At 47.5% G+C, this 13,110-nt stretch overlaps 2 protein-coding genes, 1 long non-coding RNA gene and 1 other non-coding gene across 6 annotated transcripts in view; 1 reads left to right on the forward strand and 3 right to left on the reverse strand.

Moving 5' to 3' along the window:
• Positions 1 to 701: 701 nt before the first annotated feature.
• RNF183 (ring finger protein 183) lies at positions 702 to 9,580 on the reverse strand. Of its 2 annotated transcripts, none has more exons than XM_084992919.1 (2): positions 9,126 to 9,580; positions 702 to 4,087 (listed from the first exon to the last, which is right to left on the reverse strand). In XM_084992919.1, exons 1-2 carry the CDS (start codon positions 9,250 to 9,252, stop codon positions 3,477 to 3,479), a joined length of 738 nt encoding a protein of 245 aa, XP_084849045.1. In that variant the 5' UTR covers positions 9,253 to 9,580; the 3' UTR covers positions 702 to 3,476. The 2 variants fall into 2 exon arrangements, with proteins under 2 accessions (XP_084849045.1, XP_013849219.1); XM_013993765.3 differs by lacking the exon at positions 9,126 to 9,580 and adding an exon at positions 4,792 to 4,935.
• On the reverse strand, positions 1,438 to 1,509 carry TRNAE-UUC (transfer RNA glutamic acid (anticodon UUC)). The gene has a single exon. It is a non-coding gene; the product is annotated as a tRNA-Glu (tRNA).
• LOC146407155 (uncharacterized) lies at positions 3,491 to 11,453 on the forward strand. The gene is made up of 2 exons (XR_014825675.1): positions 3,491 to 3,560; positions 5,966 to 11,453. It is a non-coding gene; the product is annotated as an uncharacterized LOC146407155 (long non-coding RNA).
• The window catches only part of WDR31 (WD repeat domain 31), a 32,698-nt gene continuing 29,007 nt past the window's right edge, over positions 9,420 to 13,110 (reverse strand). For both annotated transcript variants that reach the window (XM_084992698.1, XM_084992690.1), the window contains one exon: positions 9,420 to 9,580. In XM_084992698.1, coding sequence (XP_084848824.1) covers positions 9,420 to 9,580 — 161 coding nt within the window. The remainder of the gene's footprint in view (positions 9,581 to 13,110) is intronic.

Consider the following 13,110-nt stretch of genomic DNA (forward strand, 5'->3'; position numbering starts at 1 on the left):
TATTTTCTGAATCCCAGCCATGAGTCTACAGAGGTTCTTATTTTTCAGTTTGAGATACAGCAGGTAATCTCTATGGCTTGCTCCAATTCTATCTCCTTAGTAATAAGCATTGTCAGTGAATTTTTTATTTATTTTTCTTAATATGGGCTGTTGCATTTTGGGCCAGACTCCCCATGAACTGTATCTGGACTCTAGTTCTTCATTGCCAGTGCAGCAGTTACCTTCACCTCTTTCTACCCCACGTATACAACCACTGAACTCTGAAATTGGGCAGTAAATTCACACAAAAGCATAGGAATTTGGAAAAAAAGGATTGTGTGTAGAGAATTCAAGAAGGGCTTATATGATGGCTTCTAGTTGAATGTTCAAAATAGCACTTTTCATTTGCCGTGCTGGGGAGGCTGAGAGTGACTGTCTAGCTCTGTCATGCGGACTGTGTGTGATGTGTAGCTAAATCGTCTGTTTGACCTGATTTCAACTATAACCAAATAGTTGCATATCCTGTGTGTCTGTTCAACTTGTGGGATTATCAGCTCTACCCTCCACTGGGCATTTCACTGTAGCTTAAGTATTAATGGGCTCTTATTTCCTCCACAGTTGGCCATGAAAAATTATTTTTTCATTACTGCCTTTGTAGTGTGTATAAACTAATAATGACCATTAGTGTATTAGCATGCAATTTGAATATAGTGTGGTAAACGTTTCAGTTTTCAAGTTGAAATTTTACTATACGTTTCATGAAAAAAACTTTTTTTTTCAGTTGTTCCAAGAGATTTAGAGGTGGCAACAAGAGATTTAGAAGTTGCCATGTTTAGTATAGGCATTTCCTCTAAGCCTTTGGCAAAACAAATGTCTTGTGGAATATACATTTCTTCATTGGAAATATCATTGTTAGCACTTAGCCGAGGAGCATAAACCAAGTATGGCATTTCATCATAATGGTGAGATAAATATCATACCATCATTAGACAGGACACTTACTCTGCCTCGACACTGCCAGGCACATTCAGACGTCTTGTTTCATCCTCACAATCTAATTTTACCCCTTCTACTTGGAGAACTTACAAGAAACCTAGTGTTTTTCAATAGGATACTATTGGCAATTTAGGATGGATGATATTTTGTTGTGTAGAATTTTGAGCCTTGCAGCGTGTCTTAGCATCCCTACCTCTGGAGTACCAACAGCCCCTGCCTCGGAGTACCAAAGATTTCTAAATGCTTTCTGGAAGGATGGCACTGCCCCAATATTAGAACTATTGAAGATGAAGACAGAAGTTGCCATGTTTAGTATAGGCTTCCCCAGTAAAAAATACTCAAAGCTGAGTTTTATTTGGTGAATCAGACACTCCAAGAGTATAAGTCTGTTTTGTTTTTGTGTTTTTGTTTGGGGGCTGGGATGTTGGCCTCAGTGTGCTGTGGCTTAATGTGGGATCTCAGTTCCCAGGCCGGGGATTGAACCCAGACCACAGCAGTGAAAGTGCGGAATCCTAACCACTAGACCACCAGGGAACTCCCCTCCCTGTGAGTTCTATTTTGACTGAAAGGCCACACATACGAGCTGGATGACATTGAACAAGGCAGCTCAACTTCAGGAGCCTCAGTTTCATCTATGAAATGGGATGAATCCTGTTTGCCGTCAGGAGCAGTAGGCCCTAGTTACAGAGGCAATGCCCCTTCTTGAGCATCCCCCAGCTCCTCTCGGATCCTCATGGCTCTGACAATGTGGTGAGATCACTGCCTAATTTACCTGCCACAAAGTTATGGAGGAAGGCTGTGTAAAGAAATGAAGTCAGTGGGGAGAGGTGGAGTCCCAGCTTTCATGTAATTATCTTTGATGGCGCAAGTGGAAAGGTGGATGCTAGTCCCCTGGCAGGATATGTAGGTGGCTTTCCAATTTCATAATGAAGAATTTTTTCTTCATGGTGGAGCTCAAGACCGCTTGGTTTTCCTAAACTTGAAGTATATGTCTTGGCTATTTTGGAATATCTGGAACATTAAGACCCCTAAGAATTTATAGAAGCTACCTTTATTAAATGTTAGAGCAAATAAAACCAACTCAATATCTGGCCTTATTCTATAGTTATTCTACAAAGCAAAGAAAAAAAAAAATCTCGTGATGGTGTTTTAACTGCTTTTGAGGTTGTTTCAGAGCCCCAAGCAACCAGATGATATTTAAAGTGGGGAAGCAGGAGTTCCCGTAGTGGCTCAGCAGAAATGAACCCGGCTAGTATCCATGAGGACGCAGGTTTGATCCCTGGCCTCACTCAGTGGGTTGAGGATCCAGCATTGCCATGAACTGTGGTGTAGGACCTATCACAGTCACGGCTCAGATCCCGAGTTGCTGTGGCGTAGGACCACAGCTGTAGCTTCAATTCGACCCTTAGCCTGGGAACCTCCATGTGCTGCCGGTGCGACCCTAAAAAGACCAAAAAAAGGGGGGGGGGGGCAGAAATCAGGGTTTTAGACATTGCAGAAGTAGCAACTTGTAGTCAAGCAGCACCCCGAGCATCCAAATTCTGCCTAGTTTTCCTTGGTTCCTAGATTCTGTCATATAAAAATGAAAACCGGGTCCCCGCCCCTGCAAGGCCTGGGATGGGAGCTAAGGCTTTTACTCTACCTGGGGTTTCTGCCTTAGCTCCTAAGGCCAGAATTACAATGGTTAGGGGAGAGCAATCAGCTCCACCCTGCACCTACCAGGAGAAATAAAAACCTTTTCCTCCAAATCACAGATTGCTTCAAGTCACTGATTCTGGTTTTTTCACCTTAAAACCTTTATCCTCAACACTTATAAATCACATACTGACAAGAGGTCGTCTTGTACCTGAAGCAGCTGAGTGAGGGTGCCCTTGCTGATAAGGACTCTGACGGCCACCCTGGATGATCCTAGGCTTCTCTTCCCCTAGTCCTGACAGAGCACCGGCCAAATGGTTGTTGAATGAGTAAGTGAATGATGTAATGAATGCGGGCCATTTTTACTGGGACTGGTGACAAGACATCCAAAGAGAAAACTGAAAGGGGGGGGGACACACACACTGGCTCACAGTTGAAGTCCACTTTCCAAGTTTTTTAGCAACAAACAGTAAAAAGAGCAACTCAGGGTTAAAAAAAAAAAAATGTGAACTGAGTTCAAAGCAGTTCCAGTAAGAAATGCAACTTGCTCTCTGGGCTGGTCAGGTTCTGGACACCATTGTCCAGCCCTTTGGCACAACTTGCTAAGTAGCTCTGTAATCACAGATCTGCTTCTCTGTGCTTCCAGGACCCAGAGCTCTCTTCATATCTTTCCCCAGCCCTTCAGCTCTCAGAGGTTCTCATTACTGCCAGATTCTCTGTTCCTAGAAGCAGACGCAAAGCCTAGCTGATCCCTGGGTTGTAAAACTGAGCAATACTACAAAGGAAGCCAATCCCGAATGAGGCTCTGCAGTCCCCCTGCTCAGCGGCAGCCAAGAAAGGCCTGGTTCCTTGTCTGGAGCAGACGCTCACCCCACACCCCAGAGGAACTGCTTGGTCCAGAAGATGGAGAAGATGAGCAGCAGGGTGACGCTGAGGACGACGGCCATCAGGTAGGCGAAGATGCGGAACTGCGGGTTGCGGAAGCACTGCCTCAGAGAGGAGCGGCTGGGGCTGGGGCTGGGCGCCGGCCTGCTGGTAGGGGCCGTGTCCTGGGGGAGCCCAGCCTGGCTCGCAGGCTCGGGGCCCAAGTCCAGCGTGTAGACGCGGGGCTGGCGCAGGAAGTAGCGGTTCTTGGGCTGGTCCTTGAGGCAGAGCTGGCGGCCTTCCAGGATGACGTGGTGGGGCTCCAGGCGGAGCAGGGTGAGCACGGCAGTATCCGTGGGCAAATCAGTGACAGGCTGCCCGGAGGCCAGCACCGTGGGCTGGCGACAGAGCGGGCACAGCAACCGGCGCCGGGCCGGAGTCACCAGGCTGAGGTGGGCCAGGCATTCCACGCAGAAGGAGTGGCAGCAGTCCAGCACTTTAGGGGTGTGGAAGGTGTTGTTGAAGGGGTTCCAGCAGACGGGGCACTCAGGCTCCCGGCCCTGCAGCTCGGCCATCCTCAGTCCGGACACCGGGAGGTCTGGCAGGAGATGTCCTGGCAGAAAGGACAAAGGAGCAAAGGAACTCCCATTAAACTCTATGCCTGGGCTCGGCCCTAGGCTGTGTCCTGTGGATTGTTCAAAGGGGTTATCACCCACATTTCACAGATGAAAAACTTGGATTCAAAAAGATGAAGCGATTGTTCCAGATCTCCCAGTTCCTAAGCCATAGAGTTAGCCTCCTGTCTATGGGGCAAAGGCCTGAGCCACCTCACCATTAGCGAGCTCCCCCTGGAGGAGAGGCTCTGTAGGGAAATGAATAAAAGTGCTCTTTGTGCTGCAGGCAATTACCCTTGGCTTCTCAAATGGGGGCGGGGGGCGGGGGGAGCCACAGTCAGTGCTTCAGGCTAGAGACTAAGTGTCCCCCCCTTGCTGCCCCAGATCCCCGACTAGCATGGAGATGGGCTTTGCAAATTCCCGGTCTGTCCCTCCTCTGGGGGCAAATGCCAGGCCCTCTCTTCCTCCTCCTCCCCTTGGGCTGCAGGACCAATCCTCAGCGCCACTGGCCCAGCCTCTGTGGGGGGCACTGCGCTGGCCTGGCAAGAGGGCCTATGGGAAGGCCTTTCCCCTTGACTGGAAACTTGGAGAGGCTCCCCCACCCAGCAAGCTCAGATCAGCCCTTCCAGAGCCTCCTCCCAAGGTCTGGCCACCCCGGCTCCTCTTCCATCCCTTTGTCCCAGGAAACCCTCAGAGCACCCACCTGGGCTTCCTTAGCACTGGGGTGGTCAGGGAGATTACCCTGAAGGGTCTGAGGCTCCAGCCTCTTCCTCTCCAGAATCCACAAAGCTTTGGGACTCTGCCTTCTCACCAGCAACCCCGGGGCCGTCTCCATGGCAGCGCACACGCAGCACCTGGAGCTGCCAGGTGGCCCAGGCTGCAGCCTCATGAGCACACCTGCCTGCAGCGAAGGCCAGAGAGCTGCCCAGGTGGCGGGTGGGGAGGTGGGGGGCCTGAGCTCCCCTGGGGCATGGCAAACAACCAACCCTGAAGCCCAGTATCTGCGAGACTGTGGGCGGTCTCAAGACCTGGGATCTTTGGCCTGGAAAGGCAATCTCCTTTCTCTAGACTGTGGGGTGGGTAAGTGAGGCTTCTAGGCTTCTTCTTTCCTGGACTTTCATTTCTTTTCTGAAATGGCTGAAACCTCCTTCTCACACAAGGGGCTGCCTGCCCTGCCCTTCGGTTTCTATGAAATTCACCTGCTGCACAGCCTAAAATCTCTGAATGTTCTCTGAATGTCAAATTCAGCAAGTCCTCTCCCATCCCCTTCTGATCATCTAATGCGCCTGAGGAGCTACAAGCAGAACCTGCGAGCCTTGCTGCCTTCTTTGTTCTCGGGCACAGATGCTCAGCCTGGCAGGCAGTGACCACAGAGATCCAGGAGTCTAAGGGGTGGCCAGTTCACCACCCTTGGGGACTTAAAAGAGGCAGTCAGGGAGAAGGAGCACTCCAGCGCACCCGCCTGCAGCAAAGGCCAGAGAGCTGCCCAAGTGGCACTTCCCCATTTCATTTTTTTTTTTTTTTTGGTCTTTTTGTCATTTCTTGGGCTGCTCCAGCGGCATATGGAGGTTCCCAGGCTAGGGGTCGAATCAGAGCTGTAGCCTCCGGCCTACGCCAGAGCCACAGCAATGCGGGATCTGAGCCGCGTCTGCAACCTACACCACAGCTCACAGCAACACCAGATCCTTAACCCACTGAGCAAGGGCAGGGATCGAACCCGCAACCTGCGCCACGACGGGAACTCCGCACTTCCCCATTTCAAACAGAAACACTTGGCTTTTCTCATATTGGTCATTTGAATAAGTAGAAGAGTTAAGCTTCTGAGGGGAAAAAAAAGTTTAAAAGCCTCTTCTCCATCCTAACCTTTCACTTTGCAGATGGGAGGCACGTGACTCTCACCAAGGTGACCCAGCTAGTTAGTTAGTGGTGACACTGGGACTTGCAGACCACCACCACGTGCCAAGAGAAAGGCAGAAGGCTCATTCATTCAGTCCACCTGCTGGATGTGTTTTGTGAACTGGAGAGCGAGTGTCTGCATTTCCTCGTGACCTGAAGTCTCTCGTGGTAGGAATCCAGGAAGCCTACAGGAGGGATTCAGGGGCAGGAAGTCTCCTTATGCCCCCAGCATGACATCATCTCCCTGAGTTGGCATCTGAAGCAAAACCTGCTAACCCTCTCACCTACAGCTTGCTGATTTTCTTCTAGACCCTAGACTTCTGTCACTGCCTCGTGTAGGGAAGAGGAAATGAAGCCCTGAGGAAGAGGATGGAACAGCTCTGGCCAAAGCCGGGCTCGTTTGCCAAGGATCCTTACCAGTGAGTGCCTCTTTCTGTGGATCATTTGTCCATTCTATAGTCACTGCCTCAGTCAGAGCTCACCATATGCCAGGCACTGTCCTAGGCACTGGGTCAATAATGGGGAACAAAAGAGACATGGTCTTTGACCCCATGACATTCAGAGTCAGTTGAGGGAAAGAGACATTTAATGAGTGATGGGCAATAAGTAAATGCATAATTTCAGTGAATGCTATAAAGGAAAAAAAAAGAAAATGGATTTAGGGGGCTGGCTGCTTTCGATAAGACCACCAGGGCAAGTTTTCTCCAAGGAGTTAATATGAAAGGCTGGAGGATGGGAAGAAGCCAGTCCTGCAGGATGGAAGAAGAGCATTCCAGCTCCAGAGAACAGCCTGTGCCAAAGCCCTAAGGTGAGAAACACTCTGCCCATTGAGGAAGTGAAAGGAAGCCAGGTGACTAAAGTATAGCAGGTGGATCCAGAGCAGGAAGTGAAAAAGCCAGAGAGGTAGGAGGTGGGCCCTGGAGGCTGGGAAATGCATCTAGGTTTCATTCTAGGGATGGGTGTTTGTGCAGATGTGCCAGCGAGGTCGGGGGGATGTGTAGGACCTGATCCTATTTCCTTTTCTTTCTTTTTTTTTTTTTTTCGGTCTTTTGTCTTTTTAGGACCGCACCTGTGGCATATGGAAGTTTCCAGGCTAGGGATTGAGTTGGAGCTACAGCTGCCAGCCTACACCACAGCCACAGCAACGCAGGATCCAAGCCTTGTCTGCAACCTACACCAAGCTCATGGCAACACCAGATCCTTAACCCGCCACACGAGGCCAGGGATCGAACCCACAACCTCATGGTTACCAGTGGGGTTCATTAACCACTGATCCACGACGGGAACTCCCTATTTCCTTTTTAAAAATATTATTTCAGCTGTAGAGCTGAGGGCAGACCGAAAGGGATGGAGTGGAAATGAAAGACCAGTTAGGGGCTCTGGGGACAGTCGAGGTGGGGATGGCGGGGCTTGACAAAGGTGAGGCGATGATGGAGAAGAGCAAGGGCACGGGGTGAAAGAGTCCTTTGGAGATGGAATCAAATGTACTTCCCAAGAAGCAGTGGACAGCATAGATTCTAGAACCAACCAGGTTGTCAAGCCCATGACACCCAAGCCACTGCTTCTCAGGGCTGTGATTCCAATTGACCTGCTTAAAACCCTTTTTTTCTTCAGTTTCTTCTGAAAAGGGAGCTAAAAGTAGCAGCTCAGAGGGTAAAGTTCTTAGACAGAGCCTAGCACCTGGTAAAGACTATGTATGAGGTGGTTGTATTATCCTTGCAAATGGATTTGGAAGACAGGAAGGCTCAAGGCTGAATCATAACCCTGATTCAGCAGGTCCCCCACTGGGAATCTATCCTATGGAAATAATCTAGGACCTATGGGAAAATTTGATGAGAGAGTTGCCCATCAAAGACTGCGCTGATGGTGAAAAGTTGAAAACTGGCAATTATCCAATAGCAGGAGGACCCTGATTAAATAGGTTCTGCTCAGAGTTCCCTGGTGACCTCGTGGTTAAGGATCTGGTGGTGTCACTACTTTGGCTCCAGTTCAATCCCTGGCCTAGGAACTTCCGCATGCCGAGGGCATGGAAATACGTTCATGACATGTCATTAAGTGAAAAGAACCAGTCATAAAACCATATTACAATCCAATCCAACTTTTCAGTAGATGTGTGCAATGGAAAATATGTCTAGAAAATCAAACACCAAAATGTCAACAGAGGTTATCTCTGGGGGTAGGATTATAGGTTGGTTTGTTTTTAATTGTCTTATCTGAAAATTCTAACTTTACTGCAGCATGCCTGTATTACTACCCTTCAAGAGCTCCCTCCCCACAAAGCAGACTTACATTGTCTAAAGTTCCACGGCCAAAGCTGTAAAGGGCCATTCAAGAGGAGAAGATCACTGTTGCATCGGCACCTGGGCCCTTATCTGCCATGGGCCCCTCAGGCCTTGCTGTGGTTTCAGACTCTGGCCACTTATCCACCCACCCCTCACCCTCAAGCCAGGACATCCCAATACCACCCCCACGGGTATACAGCCTTAGTCTGTGAGCGGGTCAGTCAGCCAAATATCAACTGTCTGTAGCATCACTGCAACCCTTTTGACCTCCAGAGGGGAGAGGTGAATAACGAGTATTTTTACAGCACTTCCCAGTTTACCAAGGTCCTCAGTCCCGGCCAGGGTCTTAAGTGTTGTAACCTACAACTAGACAGTGTAATTGCCTTTTAAAACTTTTTTCCATCTGCCTAAACCATTTGATCCTTTAAAACACCTTCTGAAGGAAGCAGGATCAGGAGTTGAAAGTGTACAGTTTTGGAACCAGACTTCTTTGCTGTGAGGTCTTAGACAAATGGCTTAACCACTCTGAGCTTCATTTTCCTCTGTAATATAGGCTTATGATCCCACCCTATGAACTTGCTGCGAGGAAGGGAGAATGTCGTGTTATGTGCCCAGCAAAGCACAGCAGATGCTCAATAAGTAGTTAGCATGATATTTTTACACCCATTCTATACACAGGAGTATCAAGGCTCAGAAGGGTGAAGTGACTTGCCCAAGGCTTCACAGCTAAAGAATGGCTGAGCTTGAAAGCTGCCCCCAGGAGCCCTGACTCCCAGGCTGGTGTGCACCTGTTGGATGCTGCCTCTCTGGACGGCTGGGTTCTGTGACCTGACCCTCCAAGACCCTCCCGGCTCCTTACCTGCACCCTCAGAATCTCGCCCACTTCCTCCTCCTCCTTTCCCGAACGCAGCCCTGCAGCCTGTGCTCTGGGCTCTGGCTTCTCCAGGCCTGGTTTCCAGGCAGTTGTGGGCGGGTCTCATTTGCATGGTCTTCAGGCAGCTCTTGGCCAGCTCTCCAGCTCAGGTTTTCCTCCTCTCCCCTTTGCTGACTTTGGACTGTCTGGGCTTACGGGGGACAGACAGCCTGGAAGCTTTGGTTACATCTTCCTCCTGTGAGTCACTCTTGCTTTTTCTCTAAGGGGGTCGAAGTCCACTCATCTTTGCAGGCCTCTGTTCTGCGCTGGGCTGGTCTCCTGCCATCCCCTCTGACTACACCGCCTTGGCTCACACACTGCCTTACGCTGGCGGGCAGGCAGGGCACCGCTGAAGTCACTTCTGCTCCTCAGCTCGGATGGATCCTTCCCTATTCCGAGCCCTACAACCAAAATACAAAGGGCGCTTGTAAAACATTAAGAAAAGGCAAACAATCCAATAGGGAAACAATCAGGGGAGACTCATTTAAGCATAAACCTGAAGAGCCTGGGTTCCCAATCAAGTCAGATTTCTGGGTCAGAGGCAAGTCTTCGCTCAGAATCCAGACTCTACTTACTAGCAATGGAGATGTGAGCAACTTCACTTCTCAAATATTGGTTTTCTTACCTGAAAATAGGTGTAATAATTTTACCTATTTGCTTGGCAGGTGAAATGAGACAATGCATGCAGAGATCATAACACAGTGCCTGGTACACAGGAACATGCGGTAAATGTTAATTATTATGATGTGATCAGGCAAATCACAGAAAAAGAAATACAAATGGAATATATTTGTAGTTGTTCAACCTCATTTACAATTAGAGAAATTCAAATTTAAATTTAAATAAGATACTGCTATTTTTCCTATCAGACTGAAAAACATTAAAATAATAGTAGCTCTGGAGTTCGCACTGTGGTGCAGTGGGTTATGAAATCGACTAGCATCCACGAGAATGCAGGTTCAATCCCTGGCCTTGCTCAGTGGGTTAAGGATCCAGCGTTGCCCTGAGCTGCAGTGTAGGTCACAGACACAGCTCGGATCCCATGTTGCCGTGGTCGGCAACTGCAGCTCCAATTGGACCCCTGGCCTGGGAACCTCCATATGCCGCAGGAGCAGCCCTAGAAAAGGCAAAAAGACAAAAAAAAAAAAAAAAAAAAAAAAAAAAAGACAAAATTATCAACAATTTCTAATAAAATGACCAGAAATTTGCTTTCAAAAAATAAACAAAATAATAGTAGCTAAAACCCCACTGTTATTATTGAAAGTAATGATAGTTTTCTACTATGTGCTTTAGTAAATGCTTCTGACCTATGCCCTCCAGACACTCCCAAGAGGCACAATATGGAACACATATAGTAAGACTTGTCCTTACTCTTCCATAGATAAGGAATCAGAAGCTCAAAGCGAGTAAGGGATTTATTTGCCCAAGAGCTCTTGAGAAGCAACTTAAAAGAGCCAGACTGCAAATCTGGCTCTGAAATCTGTGCCATTGCCTCACTGTCTTCCCCTAAAGATACATTTTTGTTCCATCTCCTATTCTCAGGACTTACCGTCCTCTTCTTTTATTCCTTTATTGACCATTTAAATGGAGTGTGGAGAATAAACAAATAAATGCATTTGACTGGTGATGGAATCAAATGCCCTAGTCCCTTTATTTTGTTTTAAACATTTTATATTTTATTTAAAAATTTTTATTTTTAGTTATTTATTTGGCCATGCTGCAGCATGCAGAAGTTGTTGGGCCAGGGATTGAATATGAACCACAGCAGTGACTCAGACCATTGCAGTAACAACACCTGAGCCTTAGTGACTAGGCCACCAGGGAACTCCCAACATTTTTAATTTTAAAAATGGTAATATATTTACATATTCATCATGTGAAAGGTTTGAGTTTGCAGTGAAAATGTTCTTCTCCCAACTACCCAGTTTCCCTGAAAATTAAGGTATTATACTATAAATTTCTCATGTGTCCTTCCAAAGAAGCTTTATGAATACACCAAACTCCTATGATGAAGTGTCTGTGTATTCCTTTTCCTCCTTTGTACACTAAAGTGCATATGGTATACATGGTTTTAACTTGTTTTAACTTGATGTATCTGAGACATCATTTTGTATTAGTATATAATGAGCTTTCTCAGGTGTTTAATGGTTGTATCATAGTTCATTGAATGGCTGTATCAGAAATTACTTAACCATTCCCTTATTCATCTAATCCCTTCATTTTAAATATATCAACATTGCATGGAAAAATAAATGCTGAAATGATTGCAGGATTTAGATTCGCCTAGCATGGTCTGGAAAATAGTTGTGGACTTTGGGAGGTTGTAGGTCCCTGGCAAAGATCTCTAAACATTTTTCCTCTTTCTGAACAGGAATCAGGGATGCCTCAAGGCATGGCCCTGGTAGCCTAGAATTCCCTCTTAGCCTGGCATTCCCTGTTTTCCAGTGTCACTTCTGAGTAACTTAGGTTAGTGGGAATTGAAGACAATGATTCAGCACAAAGGATTTGGTTTGTATTTGAGAGTTTGGAAGCCATGCTTTCTGGTTTGGCAACTCATGCAAATCATGATGAAGTTTTTACACTTTGATATCATAATATAATTCCCTGGAAGTAGCCAAAAGATATGTGTGATACTGTGATTTATAGTAAGGAATAGGAACTCCCACTGTGGTGCAGTGGAAACGAATCCGACTATCATGAGGTTGCGGGTTCGGTCCCTGGCCTCACTCAGTGGATTAAGGATCCAGCATTGCTGTGGCTGTGGTGTAGGCGGGTAGCTGCAGCTTGGATTAGACCCCTAGCCTGGGAACCTCCATACACCGTGGGAGCGGCCCTAAAAAGGCAGAAAAAAAGAAAAAAATACATAGATATAGATATATATAGTACGGAATATATATATTTGGCCTTTATCCTGTTCCCGGCCCAGAGTTCCTAAAACGTTTGAAACTTCCTAAGTAAGGAGAACTAGAAAGGTGTTTTGCTAGGTTAAATGAAGTGACTTTTGGGGTCTGGTTGCCAAGGGAACCAACTTGGGTGATTTGGCAGTTGGAACTTTCAGTCTGGTCCCCCGTCTCTCTTCTACCTCTTGGGAGGGGAGAGAAGCTTGAAATTTAAGTTCAATCACCAATGGTCAGTGATTTGATCAATCATGCCTGTGTAATGACGCCTCCATAAAAACCTAAGCAGACAGGGCTCAGAGAGCTTCTGGGCCAATCAACACATGAAGTGCTGGGAGAATGGCACGCTCAGACAGTGCAAGCCCCATGGCCCTTCCCACACACCCTGCCCTACGCATCCCTTCCTTCTAGCTGTTCATCAATGTCCTTCGGAATATACTTGATAATAAGCTGGTAAATGTAAGTGAATGTTTCTTGGAGCCTTGTGAGCCTCTCCAGCTCCTTCATCAAACCCACGGAAGTGGTCATGGGAACCTCCGACCTGTAGCCAATTGATCAGAAGCACAGGGGACAATGTGGCCTTTTGGTTGGTGTCTGAAATGTGTGTGGAGGGGAGGCAGTCCTGTGGGACTGAACCCTTCAAGTGTGGCATCTGATGCCATCTCCAGGTAGGTAGTGTCAGATTTGGGTTGAACAGTACACCCAGCTGGTGTGGGAGAATTAATTGGTGGTGCTGAGAGAAAAAAAAAAAAAAAGACACATCAGAGTTAGTGTCACAATTAGAAAATGCCTGTATCTTTTGGTTAAGTAAGAATGGTCATTGCAGTTTCATTTATTTATTTATTTATTTGCTTTTTAGGGCCACACCTGTGGCATATGGAGGTTCCCAGGCTAGGGGTCGAATTGGAGCTACAGCTGTGGCCTGTGCCACACTCACAGCAACACGGGATCCGAGCCACATCTGCAACCTACACCACAGCTCACGGCAATGCCAGATCCTTAATCCAGTGAGCAAGGCCGCAACCTGGTTCCTA

Source organism: Sus scrofa, chromosome 1 (genome assembly GCF_054392235.1).
Source record: "Sus scrofa isolate SSC_HxYL_T2T_F1_AM1 chromosome 1, Sscrofa_HxYL_maternal_Yorkshire_Landrace_v2.0, whole genome shotgun sequence".
NCBI lineage: Eukaryota > Metazoa > Chordata > Mammalia > Artiodactyla > Suidae > Sus > Sus scrofa.